The 15,611-nt window shown below is 36.8% G+C and overlaps 6 protein-coding genes, 1 long non-coding RNA gene and 1 pseudogene across 7 annotated transcripts; 1 reads left to right on the plus strand and 7 right to left on the minus strand.

Moving 5' to 3' along the window:
• Window positions 1–819: 819 nt before the first annotated feature.
• Window positions 820–1,113, minus strand: LOC147928006 (uncharacterized). Its single transcript, XM_087483182.1, has one exon. It carries the CDS (start codon window positions 1,099–1,101, stop codon window positions 832–834), a length of 270 nt encoding a protein of 89 aa, XP_087339308.1. The 5' UTR covers window positions 1,102–1,113; the 3' UTR covers window positions 820–831.
• A 356-nt stretch (window positions 1,114–1,469) lies between these two features.
• On the plus strand, window positions 1,470–3,334 carry LOC104740889 (uncharacterized). The gene is made up of 3 exons (XM_010461615.3): window positions 1,470–1,571; window positions 2,190–2,253; window positions 2,834–3,334. The coding sequence occupies exons 2-3, from the start codon at window positions 2,204–2,206 to the stop codon at window positions 3,075–3,077; spliced, it is 294 nt and encodes a 97-aa protein (XP_010459917.1). The 5' UTR covers window positions 1,470–1,571; window positions 2,190–2,203; the 3' UTR covers window positions 3,078–3,334.
• A 260-nt stretch (window positions 3,335–3,594) lies between these two features.
• Window positions 3,595–3,991, minus strand: LOC104740890 (uncharacterized). The gene has a single exon (XM_010461616.2). The coding sequence runs from the start codon at window positions 3,989–3,991 to the stop codon at window positions 3,614–3,616; it is 378 nt and encodes a 125-aa protein (XP_010459918.1). The 3' UTR covers window positions 3,595–3,613.
• Window positions 3,992–6,415: 2,424 nt separating this feature from the next.
• LOC104743451 (uncharacterized) lies at window positions 6,416–7,076 on the minus strand. The gene has a single exon (XM_019235971.2). It carries the CDS (start codon window positions 6,998–7,000, stop codon window positions 6,620–6,622), a length of 381 nt encoding a protein of 126 aa, XP_019091516.1. The 5' UTR covers window positions 7,001–7,076; the 3' UTR covers window positions 6,416–6,619.
• A 694-nt stretch (window positions 7,077–7,770) lies between these two features.
• Window positions 7,771–8,151, minus strand: LOC104740891 (uncharacterized). The gene has a single exon (XM_010461617.2). The coding sequence runs from the start codon at window positions 8,149–8,151 to the stop codon at window positions 7,771–7,773; it is 381 nt and encodes a 126-aa protein (XP_010459919.1).
• A 765-nt stretch (window positions 8,152–8,916) lies between these two features.
• LOC104740892 (uncharacterized) lies at window positions 8,917–9,261 on the minus strand. Its single transcript, XM_010461618.2, has one exon. It carries the CDS (start codon window positions 9,259–9,261, stop codon window positions 8,917–8,919), a length of 345 nt encoding a protein of 114 aa, XP_010459920.1.
• A 2,765-nt stretch (window positions 9,262–12,026) lies between these two features.
• LOC147928007 (putative diphthine methyl ester synthase pseudogene) lies at window positions 12,027–12,628 on the minus strand (annotated as a pseudogene).
• Window positions 12,629–13,420: 792 nt separating this feature from the next.
• On the minus strand, window positions 13,421–14,960 carry LOC104740893 (uncharacterized). The gene is made up of 4 exons (XR_760227.3): window positions 14,664–14,960; window positions 13,883–13,923; window positions 13,680–13,799; window positions 13,421–13,557 (listed from the first exon to the last, which is right to left on the minus strand). It is a non-coding gene; the product is annotated as an uncharacterized LOC104740893 (long non-coding RNA).
• Window positions 14,961–15,611: the final 651 nt, after the last annotated feature.

Genomic DNA, 15,611 nt, shown 5'->3' on the forward strand with positions numbered 1-15,611 from the left:
AAGAATAGATCCATGTATCTTTCATCAACGAGGAAGTCAGAGTTGTTGTTGATTATATGCAAATTATGTCGCTCAACAAGGACTACCCAAAGAATTTGAAAGGTAGATATATAGGAGCGACGAATAAGAACTTATCAAAGATTACATGGAGAAGAGAAGGTAGGAGTTGAGGCAGAGACGCCAGAACCTCGTAGTCAAGATTAGCGGGTGGAGCAACATGGAGGACCGAGAGAGATGCAAAATAAAATGAAAATATTTGTTACTCGATAGGTTATGAGTTCTTATCATATGGGCGTGTATGCTTATATGATGTTTCTTTTTTTTTTTTTTTTTTTTTTTTTTCTAGTAGTTGTGAATAGATTTCATATTGACGAATAAATTTCGATTTAGAATTCGAAAACCTTGACAAATGAAATTCGTCTTAACAAAGAGTCACATTTTGATTTGAGAGTCAAGTCAAACGAGAAGGAGTCTAGTATACAGAACCAAAGGAGTTTATATTTTTTTTTGTTTTTGTGTGTGTGTGGTAACTATGAGTTGTTGGCATGGGATCTAAGATTTCCGAAAGATAAAACCGTAAAGCAATGATTTTTAAGTACACTATACAATATAAATCCTCTATAAACTTATAAATTACATCATTTGAATTCCTATGTATGTAAAAAAAATCAGATACAAAATGAGTGACAACATGCATATTTGTTTCAAGAAAAAAGATAATTAATTATTACTTGAGAAAAGTAGACACATGTACAAGATGTGGATAATATATATATATATATATGTGTGGAAAATTAATTAACAAACAATGAGAGCTTTTGTGATTATAGATTAGGGGCATTTAGCAAAATATTTGCAATACAGACTTTGACCCGGGTTAACGTAATTTTCGTGACCCAATAGTTGTTCATTGCAAAGTTTTTTGCAAGCATCCTCGCACATGGCAGGAGTAGCGTTTTTGATCACCTCTTTAACACATTGTTTTGAGACACAATGTTTGATACACATATCCGCATTTGAGATTTGTGCCGAAAACATCATCGTCAGCAAAGCCGTAATGATCAGAACACTGCATGTTTTCTTCAAACTTTGAGCCTCCATAATAACAACGTATACAAAATTAAAATGTATTGATATTGATTACAATTATGATAAAACAATATGATTTAGCTAGGTTTTGTCTAGATGATTTATATAGTGAAGGTAATGTTGTCTAATTGTAGAAAATTGGGTTGTTTTCTTGTTTTTGTTTGAATTGAAGGTTTAATTCGTTTCTTGTTTTCTATCTTTAGAGGTGGTTCTTCATCTCTGTGATCTACACAGTAGTGTTTTTGGTCATCCTTTGTTGTATTAAGCCAAAAAATCAGAGAACGACTAAACCGTAGTGGAATTAAAAAACTACCGTCAAATTAACTACAACGATTTCGGTTCGGTTAGTTCCGGTTAACAAAATTAATTTTACCCGATTAAGTCACTCCATGGCCTAACCCGACCCGACTCATCGATTTAAGTCACAAGAAGCTTGACTTTATTTTTCCCCGTTTCTCTCTGAGTAGAAGAAATCGAGAAAGGTACTTCGCTCAATCTTCGTTTCTCGTATGGGAATGATCGCTTCTATGAATTAGGATTGGTCTTTTTTCATTATGTAATTGATTTTGTTGTCGCTGTGTTCGCGTTATGTGACTGTGTGTTGTTCTTATTTTTTTATCCCCAGAATTTGATGTTCTTTGGTGCTGATTCTTAATTGAGAAAACTTGCTTGCTTCACTACTTTATTATACGAACTTAGATCTTAAACAAGCCAATTTTGAGCTATGAATTCGAGAAAGTTTGAAAATTTGCTTAATGATTCTCGCATTTCCTAGTTATTTATTTTTCCTTATTGTGCTTGTCTTCTCAGTGCTGCTTGTTGTCGAATTCGTTCTTCAAAGAGATTGATCCAATGGTTGTGTTTTATAATGTGCTCAAGATAGCTTTTGTATTTGCCTCTCTTGGTTTCATGGAGATGAATCTGCATACTTTGTAGCTCACTAGTCTTTTAAGTCTGTTGTTCCCAAGATTTATAGCTTTTTTCTTGCTCCATATGAAAATATAGCCTGTTTACATTTCATTGCTGAGGAGTACTTCATTTCCATTTGAGTTTCTGTTGTCTGGTGGAAATACTTTGACTGGGCATTGCTTCTTTTTCAGTGACTGATCAAAAGATGGGAAGTCAGGAGAATGTGAAACACCTCGAGGAATGCACTGTTTCTAAGTCAGTTTCTTATTTCACGTTTTACATCAATAATGTTTGATTGTTTTGCTAGTCATTAGACAGAGAAAGGAACATATTTCTAGTGGTACTGGGAATCATAGTTTTGTCATTGAGTCAATCAGTTTTTGTAGCCAACTCTTAGTCTGTCGTTTTCACTTGTCCATACCATCATGCTTAACCACTAGTTGCTTTGATTTGGAACATGGAGTAACCTTAGCATCCAACTTAGTATTAGTGTATCTTATGGTGTTTAACAGTGTGGTTGTTGTTCTTCAAGATGAAACATTCTAAAGCGTTGAAAAGTTCTTTATTTCTGGTGGTGTATAAAGTGTTTGTTTCTTAACCGTGATCTAGGAATCATATTTTGTCATTGAGTCATCAGTAGCCCACTCTTAGTCGTTTCCACTTGGTCATACCATCATGCTTAACAACTACACTGCTTTCATTTGATCAAAGAAGTAACTTTAGCATCCAACATTGGTACCTAGTATCTTTTAATGTAAAAAACACTGTGGTTGTTGCTCTTCAAGTTGAAACATCGTAAACTGTAAAAGTTTCGGTTTTTTTTGTGTGGGTGCAGTGCACTAGGGACATGGGTATTCTCAGTCCTAGGAGCATTGGTTGCAATCCCAGTTGGCATCAAACGCAAGTCTCTAGGTCCACTCGTCTTCTTTGGCACAACTGGAACAATGCTTGACATCATCATTGGTGTGAGTCAATGCGAGAGAGAACACGCAGAACATCAAATGAAGTTACTCCAAGACTCTCAAGATGCCACAACAATCACCAACACAGAGACTGAGGATACTTCTTCCATGTCCTAATCTTCTTGCATTAGTTTCAATAAGAGTACTATGATGTAATTTTGCGCTGGGATTTTTACGAGGGAGTGATTCAGGCCGGCTCGAGAAGGGTAGGGCTCGCAGCTTCGCCGGAAGCGACGATGTCCCTATCTCTCTCTGTCACATCCTATCCCGTTCAGAATCTTTGGGATCGATGCCAATTACAAGTAACACTTGTTTCAAGATATTGTGATTATTCCATGTGCTTTGAGCAAAACAAAGACGCAAGCTTTTGATGATTTCGCAGCCTAAAACTAAGACATTATAACCCCAACTGAAACTGTTATGATCATCTGAAACGGAAAGATGATTTGAAACAATACGATATACATCTAAAACTGTTACGATCATCTATATTATGAATGAATCAAATCTTGAACTCCAATATTAAATGGTATACAAAAAAGGCATGTTCAAAGTTCAAACCTTTAGCAACAAGAAACCATGCTTAGAGAAAAGAAACGAAAAAAGAAAACCATCTATCCCACTAAAGGAAGATTCTGGCGAACTCATCAAACTCATCCGACGACGAACCATCGGAGATAAGCCGAGAAACAGAGCGAGAGCACTAGGCAAATAGAACCAATCATCAGTTTCATGTCCGACTCTTCTCGTAGCCTCCGCATCGCCACCGGCGCAAACGTGACACTGAGCATGGCTATAGCGATTCTGATACTCGCAAACGTAAAACACATATCGGCTAACTTGTTGAGCTCTGACGCGCAGTAGAACGCGACGTGTCCGTTCTTGGTCGTCTCCGTCGGATCTGAAACGTCAAAATCAGAAGCACGTTTGCAGATTCCGGTGAGAATGGCGAGCGAAACCGCTATGAAGAAGCGATCGTTAACTCGACTAGTCTCTTCTCTTATCTCACGAGCTCCATCTTCATCGTCCATTGCACTTTTTTTGGAATCTTGCAGGAAAAAAGAAAAAAATGAAGACTTTGAAACGATGATTGATTAACAAAAAAAAAATGTGAGAAAGGTTTTGGAGTTTGTTAAAGAGGGAAGGAGAGGAAGAGGGGTTTATATAACTTAACCATCGTTAAATTTTTAACCATGTACAATGGTACTTAATTGTAACTAATTTAACCATGGTTTACTATAGTAACCGTACGTGCTGTGGGATGACTCATGCAACATAACATAATGATATGGAATTAACGAAGGGGTCTGACTTCTTTGGTTACAAAATTTCGATAACTTGGTAACACAAATGTGGTTGGTTCAATTTAGGAAATATCTATAATATGGTTACACAACTTGTTACTCCCATGCCAGTAAGTCGATTCATTTTTTTTCTTTTTAATAGCAAATCATGTTCAAAGCAACATGGAAACAATAATGATCAAAACACAAAACCCATAGAAGAAGTATAGTAGTAGACGTAGTACTAAGCGCAAACAAACGAGCGAAGGAAGAGAGAGATCATCATGAAGGTAAAACCCAATGAAAACAGAATATTGGATTCAACATGCCTCTGACTTCGCATCGGTATCCATGGTGCCAACACCAACCACGGCAACGAGATAAATATATACGAAATCTCGAGGATAAAAGAGTTATGAGCCATCCTATTCAACTTCGACGCCCAGTAGAACGCCGCGTCTCCGTTGTTCTCCGTTTCCTGATTCGGATATGAACCTTCGAAACCCGCTGCGCGTTTGCATACTCCGTTTATTAGAACGAGCGCCACCGCTACGAATAAACGAACGCTTAAGCTACGAATATCTTCACGACGTCTCACACGTTGCTATTCCCGTTGTATCTCCACTGCTCCGTCTTCCATTGTCATCGGAATCTCGCCGGGAAACGATATTGGAGATTTGGGACGAAGATTGAGAGAGAAGAAAAATAAAAATCAGAATCGGGAAAAGTAGAAATTATCTATCTATGAGTGTTTTGGAGTTTGTAACTAAAAGATGGGTTTATGTAAAACCTAACCATGGTTAATATTTAATTTAACAAACGAAAGTTGAAGCAGTAGTCTCATCCTATGACACGTGGAACTATGATTCATCGGATGGCTTATAATACGCTACAATTACTTTTGTCCTCCTCTAAATTAGGATGGCGTTACTAAAGTTATGGATAATTCAACTTAATAATATATATATATATATATATATATATATATGTGTTATGTTTCAGCAACCTAAAACTAAAAGTGTTAAATTTCCATATCCTTAAAACCGACTTGACTTACGTTTTCCCTTTTATTTTTTGTTTGCTGCGATTCCTAGTTCGTGTGTATATTATATGAAGGCCTCGGAGGTCCTCCTCTGAATTTGATCAAATTAGAGAGAGAACGAGAAGAAGACAATGTTGTTGAAAAGACATTGCTCGAGTGATCAAAACCAAACAGTAAAACGACATCGTCGCTCCAGTGAGGCATTAATGCTGCTACCACTCCATGTTGTAGAGCTCATCCTCGAGAGGCTTCCTGTGAAATCTCTCCTAAGATTCAAGTCTGTGTCCAACAAGTGGAAATCGACAATCGAGTCCCAGTATTTCCAAGACCAACAGTTTCTCCGTCGTAAGAAATCACGAAGTCCAGATGTCCTTCAATAGACTACATTAATTAAGGCCTATTCTTAAATAGCTACGATTTAAAAACTGTTACGTTCGATAAACATGGCGTGATAAATCTTGTTAATACGATAGTATCAATTAATATTCGGCAAACCTCTAATCAAGATAAATTACGAGCAGTTATGGCGTGATATGGGAATCAGTTTTGTCATTGTGTCATCAGTTATGTAGTCCACTCTTAGTCAGTCATTTTCACTTGTCCATACCATCATGGTTAGCATCCAACACTAGTATTCGTATAATCGTATCTAGTATCTTTATGGTGTTAAACAGTTTGGTTGTTGTTGTTCTTGAAATTGAAACATTCTAAATTATTGAAAAAGTTCAATTCTTCATAGTTCTTTCACTGAGTCATGAGTCATAGCCTACTCTTAGTCGTTTTCACTTGGTCATACCATCATGCTTAACCACTACACTGCTTTGATTTTCACTTGGCAGATGAGCTAGTATATGTGAAGAGTACCTGTACTACATCATGATGCCATTTACAAGTTACACTTGTTTCAAGATATTGTGATTTATCCATGTGTTTTGAGCAAACAAAGAAGCAAGCTTTAGATGATTTCTCAAACTAAAACTAAGAACCCTATAGCTGGAAAGATAGATGTATTTGATTTCGAAAGCTTGTGGCTCTTTTACTGCCTCCTGACGGAAATTGCAACACATGAAGTAGTACGATATACATTTGATGAAACTGTGAAATTTTTATATGATCAATGGACCAATCTTGAACTTTACTCCAATATCAAATGGTATTCAAAACTCATGTTCGAAGAAACAAAGTTTCAACCTTTATATATATATCCATCATGTTCAAACTAAAGAAGACACAAGGAAAAAGAAAAAGCAGAATGAAAGGTTTAATAACGATCACTAAAACGGCACCGTTCCAAATCGAAAACAGAGGAAGGAAGGATTCAGGCGAACTCAAACTCATCCAACGATGAACCATCGGAGATAACCGGAGAAACAGAGCGAGAGCATTAGGCAAATAGAACCCATCATCAGTCTCATGTCTGACTCTTGTCGTAGTCTTCGCATCACCACCGGCGCAAACGTGAGTCCGAGCATGGATAAACCGATTCTGACTATCACAAACGTAAAACACATTCCGGCTACCTTGTTGAGCTCTGACGCGCAGTAAAACGCCACGTGGTCGTTCTTCGTCGTCACCGTTGGATCTGACACGTCGAAATCAGAAGCTCGTTTGCAGATTCCGGTGAAAATGACGAGCGAGACCGCTGTGAAGAAACGATCGTTAACTCGACGAGTCTCTTCTCTTCTCTCACGACCTCCATCATCATCAACCTCCATTGCGATCAAAAATCTTGCAAAAGCTTTTGAAACGATGAGAAAAAAACAAAAACAAAAATCAGAATCGGGAAAAAGTGTGTCCGATGGGTTTTGGAGTTTGTTAAAGAGAGGGAAAGAGGGGTTTATCTAACCTAACCATAGTTAAATTTTTAACCATGAACCATGGTTTATTTTTAACCGTACGTTTTCTAACCATGGTTTGTGTTTTAATCACCGTACGTGCTGAACAAGTTTCAATGCGAGAGAGAGGTGATGATGACTCATGATATGGACTTTACGAATATTTGGTTACTGTAAAACTATGTTTTCTTGAAATACCACTGGTTACGTAACCCAAAATAAAAAATACTACTGGTTATAAAAATTTCGATGATTTGGTTACACATATTTGGTTCCTAAAAATTTTGTTCAGCTTGGGTCAATAAATATATATCATTAATAACCATACGACTATCACTATCATTTATATTGTTACTTAAATCTAAAAATAGTAACTAGTCTGATAAACGAAAGTTAAAGCAGGTTGCCTCATCTAACGACACGTGAAACGATGTATTGATCGGATGGCTCATAATAAATACGGATAACTTTGTCGTCTTGATCAAACTTGTTACTCCGATGTCAATTCAATTTTTTAAAGCAAATCATGATCATACTAACATGGAATCAAGTCATACTAACATCGAATCAAGAAACAGCAATGTTCAAAAACACAAACCCCAAAGAGAAAAGTGTGTCAGATTCTAGCGACATGAAAGATGAAGTAGTCATCACACAAACCAGCGAAGGTAAGCGGAGAAACAGAGCGAGACCAACAAGCAGATGAAACCCACAACGAGCTGGACATCGCAGTCTCGTCTAAGACTTCGCATCCGTCGTGCCATCACCACCGTCACGAAAACGATCTGGATTATCACAATCATACAAGAAATCTCCGCCATCCTGCTAAACTTCTTAGCCCAGTATAACGCCACGTGGTCTCCGTTCTCCGTTCCCGAACCGTCGAGACCAGTCACTCGTTTGCAGACTCCGGCGGATAGATTGAGCGAGACAGCGACGAAGAAACGTACGGACAACCTACGAAGCTCTTCACGTCTCTCACGTAGCTCTTCTTCACGTCTCTGATCAACAACTCCTCCATCACCATCCATTTGCGATCTGAATCTTGCGAGCAGAGCAGAGACTACTAAGAAGAAAGATTGTGAAAAGCAAAAGTTTTGTTTTGGAGTTTGTTAAATGAGAGGTATAATAAAGAGATGGGGTTTATATAACCTAACCATGGTTAACGTTTTAACTATTGACTATGGTTTATAATTTACTGTGCGTTTGGCGTGAGTGGTGACCTGGCAAAGACCTGACGTCTTTCTTTGGTCAAAGCTTAAAATTGGGTTTGAACCTTTGGGTAAAAAACCTATATGCGATAAAAAGTTACCTGACAAAATTTTACCGAAAGGTTTGAACTTTGAACTTCCCCTAATTTACCCAATGGTACGTTAAAACAGCTGCCTCATCTTATAACACGTGCAACGTTGATTAATCGGATGGCTTATCTTACGTACGTTGCAGTTACTTTTTTTTGTCTTATTCTAAAATTGCGTAAGATTTATCTGATGGCCTTTTTCTTGAATCGATTAGGAGCTAATACGATTTAAACCTATTGTTACGAGCATTAATAGTAAGCAAAACGTTCAATCAAGAAACCATAATTGATAATTGTTCAACATCACAAAGCAAATAACACAATGAAAAAAAGCAGATAGAGATAAGATTGCACGTAAGCAACGGCGATGGTTTTACGTACTAAACGACACAGTTACTACAGTAGGGGAAAAAAAGAGATCCCGATGACGTGGAAAGGTGGAAGAGGAAGAACGCAGAGTCAGGAATGACTTAACACTCACCGGACGACTGGTGAATTAACAAGCGAAGAAAAGGAGCGAGGTGGCTATCAAACAAACAACACCCAACAGGAGCTGCGCGTCGCACTCTACTCGTATCTTCTTCATGCTTTCAAGCACCTGCGGAGCACAGAGGATTCTGTAAACCACAAACGTGAAAGACAGATGCGCCCACAGGTTGAACTCTAACGCCCAGGAATACGTCGTCGGGTTTGGACCTGGACGAGCTACTTGTTTGCATACTCCTGTCAAAAGGTCAAGCAACCCCGCGACGACGAAACGACTGGCCATCCGAAGAACCTCTTCACGTTCCTCATCACGAGTCGCTTCACGTGTCTCATTAACAACTCCTCCTCCATTCATCGCGATCGAGATCTTGCAGGAAGAATCAAGATTTGAGACGAAGATATTGTGTTGAAGGGGTTTTGGAGTTTTTGTTTTCTTTTTGACGTCCAGTTTTGGAGTTTTATAAGAATAAAGTGTTTATGAAAATCTAACCATGGTTAAACTTTAACCGTGAACCGTGGTTATAAATAACCGTACATTTTCAAACTGGCGTGAGTGGTGATGTGATGACCTGGATCTCTTTTGGTAACAGTGAATTGGTTTTATGAAATATCGGTTAGGCAAGTACACACAATTTTCACTCGTGTGTAATTGCACTTTTGTTTTTACAGATTTGAGGTCACAGTGAATTGGTTTTATGATACGGTTCGTGTCTGCTTGGGTCAATTCGTTACCATTTGGAGAAAATATCGACATGGTTTAGTAATATTTGTATCATTTGATATAAGAAACTGTATATCGTACTTGTAAGTAGCACTTTTGTTTTTACAGATTCTTAAATCACTTTTATTAATTTTTTGTGAGGGTCAGTGGGCTTCTGAAATTCCCATAATCCCTTTCATCTCATGACATGTGATACGATAGTTTTTTTATCGGATGGCTTATAATAAGCCACGATTACTTTTGTCTTGATCCTCCATTTAGCATTTACTTAATTTCATCTATATTTTTATTTTACTATCAGTTTGCCATCAATCTACACATTTCCACCAAGTTGGTTGATTAACTCTTTGTACAACATTTCAACTATATAATATAAAGTTCAGGTGTTTTAAAAAAAAATAAAAAATCTACACAATAATGCATGTTATTTACAGTCGACCTTTATTTTTTATTTTGACATCATTCACAGTCGACTCAACTAACGTTTTAGCTACAACATGTGTAGTTATACTTAGATATACAATATGCAAGCTAGCTTTTAATTGATAGTTTGCTACCCTGTAAAATAAGATATGTGAATTTATTTCATTTTTCTCAATCTTTTGCTAAATGACATTATTTACGGATCAAGTTATTAACTAAACATATATATATCATCGCTGGATGAGGCAACGCTAACATTCATAATACAATATGAGGAAAGCACATCACAAACACAAACGATCGAATAGAAAATACAGATATATATATATATATATATATATATATCAATGACTTTTTATATAAATTATTGATTCACAATCTCATCCAACGATGATATCCACCTTGAACACAATAGGAGATAACATTGAGAGACAGAGAGTTAGCAGAAGCAACAGTACTTCAATGAGAGAAGTAGCAGAAAGCAACCAAGACGGCCACAAGTTAACAAACATCGCGCACTTGCCCGAAATCAACATGCAGAACATTGCAACCATCACTAGCGCGAAGGAGACAAAATTTTACCAAAAGGTTTGAACTTCCCCTAATTTACCCAATGGTAAGTTAAAACAGCTGCCTCATCTTGTAACACGTGGAACGTTGATTAATCGGATGGCTTATAATATATACGTTGCAGTTACTTTTTTGTCGGACGGGGCTTACTAATGAAGAAGCTTTTGATGCCTCTTTCTTGAATCAATTATGAGCTAATACGATTTAAACCTACTATTACGACCATTAATATTAAGCAAAACGTGCAATCAAGAAACCATTATTGTTCAACAACATGTACAAAGCAAAGAACACAACGAATAAAAGCAGATAGAGATCACACGTAAGCATCGGCGATGCGATGGTCTCACTCACTAAACGACACAGTTACATAGGGAAAAAAAAAGAGAATCCGATGACGTGGAAGGGTTTGCATACTCCTGTCCAAAGCTCAAGCAACCCCGCGACGACGAAACGACCGGCCATCCGACGAACCTCTTCACGTTCCTCATCACGAGTCGCTTCATGTGTCTCATTAACAACACCTCCTCCATTCATGGCGGTCGAGATCTTGCAGGAAGAATCAAGATTTGAGACGAAGATATTGTGATGAAGGGGTTTTGGAGTTTTTGTTTTCTTTTTGACGTCCAGTTTTGGAGTTTTATAAGCATAAAGTGTTTATGTAAATCTAACCATGGTTAAAAGTTTAACCGTGAACCGTGGTTTATAATAACCGTACATTTTCTAACGGGCGTGAGTGGTGATGACCTGGACCTCTTTTGGTCACAGTAAAATGGATTTTATGAAATACCGGTTAGGCAATTCCTTGTTGATGAACCGAAAATTCGATACTTGCTTGGGTAAAATAATTTATCATCTCTGCGTTACCATTTGGAAAAAATATTGAGATGGTTTAGTAATATTCGAATCATTTGATATAAGAACTATATATATTCACTAATCAAAACTACATTTTATATAAGTGATTTTAGAATAAAACTTTGTTTTTTACTGATTTTAAAATCAACTAAAATAATACCCGCGCTACGCCGCGGGATTGTTTTTGGTATTGTTTGTATTTTAATATTTTTTAAGATAATTTTTGTATGTTGTTTATAATAAAAAAATTATTGCGTGTGTTGATTGATTATCATTGACTTTTTTACCTTAAGAAACATGATTGGTGAACATTAAACGAAAAGCTAATAATTAAATATTAAAAACTCTAGATTCCACAAGCATACCATATAATTTCATAATGAAATTCTCTGAAACAAATGTGCCTCAAACCAAAATCAAAAATACATCAATAGACATCTTTCGCATATTCGAAATCACATCATAGTTATGCTTTATGTAACATCAAAACTACGAGTAAAAAAAAATGAAGAAAAGTGTTACACCTATCGGTTCATAGTTTCAATCTCTTCATCAAAGAAACATCTTCATTATTCTTGCTCCATCGTGAAGCTTTTCGAACAAAAATACAAGTATTCTTTATTCTTGTGGTCTTTTAGTCTGCATTTTAATATTTGTAAAACTCTAACATCTCTTCTTCCAAAGGATGAATCTTGCTTACAATCACAGGTTAATGCAACAGTCTCCAAAATCAACACTCTCAAGTCTTATTGTTCCGGAAACTATCTTATGGTCCTCAGTGCAGAGCCCACACACCCTGTGTCTTCACCATAAACCATAAACAGATTCTCCATCCTTTTGCTCAACTTCTAGCAGCTGCTCGATCGTTGTATTAACAGTCATATACTTGGGTGGTTCATACTGTTTCTTCCGTCCTCTGCAAATAGATTCAAAGGTGGGCTCTTTCACTCCAATATATAGCAAACAGAGAGTGTGCAGTCCAAGAGAGCGGTCCTTCTCGATCTTACTCCAAGTCTCAGTGAAGAACGAGACTGAAACAGTCTCTCCATAATGAACGAGATTGTGCAGTACCTCTACATTTTTGTGTCTTAGCTAGAACAACAAGATCACTATAAGTTGTAGCCCTGCAAATTCTATATCCAGCAAAAAAACAAAAACCACATCAAACATAAATCCCAAAATAACTGCATAGTAGCATCCCACTAACTACAGTAGCTATAAAATTGAATACCAAGACATTGATAATACTCAAATTTTGAACTTGAAAAGGATCGCCAACAATGAAAAAAACATATCACACTATCAATGGCTTCTTCAATCATATCACCAACACATACTTCTTCAATATCATTATTTTTTACTTACGTCTTAGCTTTCTCATCACAGCTCATTAAACCTATGAACAATAATTTTCGATTCTTAAAAATTTCCAAATAGACCACATGTAAATGCAGAAATTTAAGCAGCCCCTCCTTATAAAAGCTAATGAGCACAAATCACTGTTAAAAAATAACCATACTTAGAATATACAACAAAAACAAACAAAAATTCATCTGAAGAAAATGAGTAAATATGTTGACCACAACTTTGATAATCCTCATAAACTCTGATCCAGATTGACGACATAGTTGGAAAAAGAAAATGATAAACCGACTTACGAAGATGTGGTCCTAACCGCCTCCCAAAACAATATGGAGCAAAAAAGACATTAAACGTATGAATTAAGATTAAATTTTAAATTTGATTATTTTATGTTGCCATTGGGCTCAAATCTGTACATATATAAAAATTAAGCACCGACAATGTGAATTAACAAAAGCATTAGACTACCATATGAATATATGAAAATAATCAAAGGCCAACCATAAGAAAACAATCGGAAGATCAAATGCAAAAAACCAGATATGCATAAGAGAGAGATCTACTATGCAGTTAACAAAAAGAATGTGGAAGCTAAATAAGTGAAATTTACATATCAAAAACAAATGAGCAACACAGCCATTGACAATTATAGAAGAATTTGGTGTGTGTTACCAGATAAGGCTTGAGAATTTGTTCCAAAGTTTAAAACTTTATTCTCTGCAAAATCAACCACAAAGAAACAGAGAAAAAAACATCAATAAACAGAGAGATAATATATCATATTGGTAAAGTTAGAACAGAAGTGAAGCCGCCAAACTTAAGAAGAAGAAACTAATCACCATAAAAGAGAAAACGAATCTCGGGTTTGAGGTCACAGTGAACCACGCCTTGAAGATGAAAATAAGCTACTACACTAAAAACCACGCCTTTTAGCATCTTCTTCTGAGTATTTGCCTCCCCTGATATGAACGAAGAAAACTCAAACCACTCAAAGCACAATACAATAACGACGTGATAGAATCATGTATGATGTATCAGCTACCTTTGACGTATTTCTCCAAGAGTTCACCGCCTTGGCATAGCCTAACCAGAAAGAAAATAGATTAACTACTTTCATCTCAATCATTCAATTGAAAATGATAAGGAGCCATAGAAAGCAAAAGTCAAATCTGAATAGGGGTAAGTGATAAGGAGATTTTGAAACTGGCTCCAAACAAAACTAAAGCAACATGTTATGGTAATTGATTTACCCATCAAGATCCTATCTCTCGTCTGCAAATATTCGAATTAAACCCCACAATTATCCCAGATTCAACAAAACACCAAAGATCAAGAAAACAATCAAAATTCATACCATTTCAAAAAGATTAAGATCGGTCTAATCCTCTGAAGCAAGTTTACTCCTTTAATTTCAACCAAAATTTCATACCACTCCTTGCTCAAAATAAAGATTCCAAGAACATCAAATTCGAAAACAAGTTGTGAAACACAGATCATTGAGCTAAGGTTTCTCAAAATCAATGGAGAAACCAAATGTGAAACACAAATCAGTCGAATTCATAAGACAATCTAGAGCTCAATCGGAGGTCTATGAGATTAATTTTTCTGAAATATCTCGATTCCGTGCGTCTTGAACCCTAGAATAAGTAGGGTTGAAGAACACATAATCGAAATAGGGAAGCTGTAGACAAAAACACCCAAAATAGAAAAAACCATAATCTCGATTGCCCAAAAAAAAAAACCAGGAAAGATCTCAAAAACGAAGTCATTCAATTAGATACATAAACAAAGCGGAAAGAGAGGAGGATGTAGATTTAAAGTACCGTAGAGAACTCTCCGGTAAGTCTTCGATGTTGGTGTTGACTGCAAAGCTTCGTCACTGAAACACCGGCGGTGAATAAGTGTTGAGTCGGGGGTGAGTGAGGGACGGAGCGTATGAGAGCCAAATACTATTTTGGATAAACTCTTAAAGAGATAGCTTTGTAGAATCGGATAATATTAGGACGATCGATTATGCTAAGGATCAAAATCTCTTTAAGAAGAGAAGATTGCTAAAATCGATCGACAGAGAGAAGAAAGAAGAGGAAATCGTTTGATGAAAAGAAGAAAAGAAGAAATAGATGGGTTGTTATAATTGTATTGGTTCTTAATTTTAACTGATGTGTCAACACCAGCTTCAATGTTGAAGCTGAGGTGTCAAGGTCTGGAGAGAAATACTTTTATTTTTATTTAATAAATTGTGAGGTCAATTTTTTTTTGTTTAAAGGCTATTCAATATTATAAATAATTATTCAATGGGCTATTTTCGGATTAGGCCAATTACAATCCTCTTAGGACTTAAACCACATACATCAAACCAAGTAAAACCGTAATCAAAATTGACCCGAGTTTATTTAATAATGAACCGGAATCAAATCGGTCACTTAGTAACCCTAATCCCCCAACTGAAGAACTCAGTTGAAGCCGCCGTCCATAATATTGCGGATGCTCATCAGAACATGATCTCCGGTGAGCCTGGACGACGTGAGTCAAACGGAGATGGTGATCCAAGATCCGTTGCCATCCCGCTACCGTAGAGCAGCTTTAAGGAAGAAGAAGAGATCCGAGCTACGATTGTCGAAGAGATTCAGGCTCATATGTGAGAGAGAAAGGCGGTAGGGAGTAGATCTGAGAATCTTCGACGGTGGCTTAGCTCTTCCTAGCCATAGACGACCTCCCCCATCGAACAACAGCCCTGAGAAGCCTCCAGAATCTCTAGTCTTTGGATCTAA

The sequence above is a fragment of the Camelina sativa genome, chromosome 14, assembly GCF_030686135.1.
Source record: "Camelina sativa cultivar CO46 ecotype springtype chromosome 14, ASM3068613v1".
NCBI classification, from domain to species: Eukaryota; Viridiplantae; Streptophyta; class Magnoliopsida; order Brassicales; family Brassicaceae; genus Camelina; species Camelina sativa.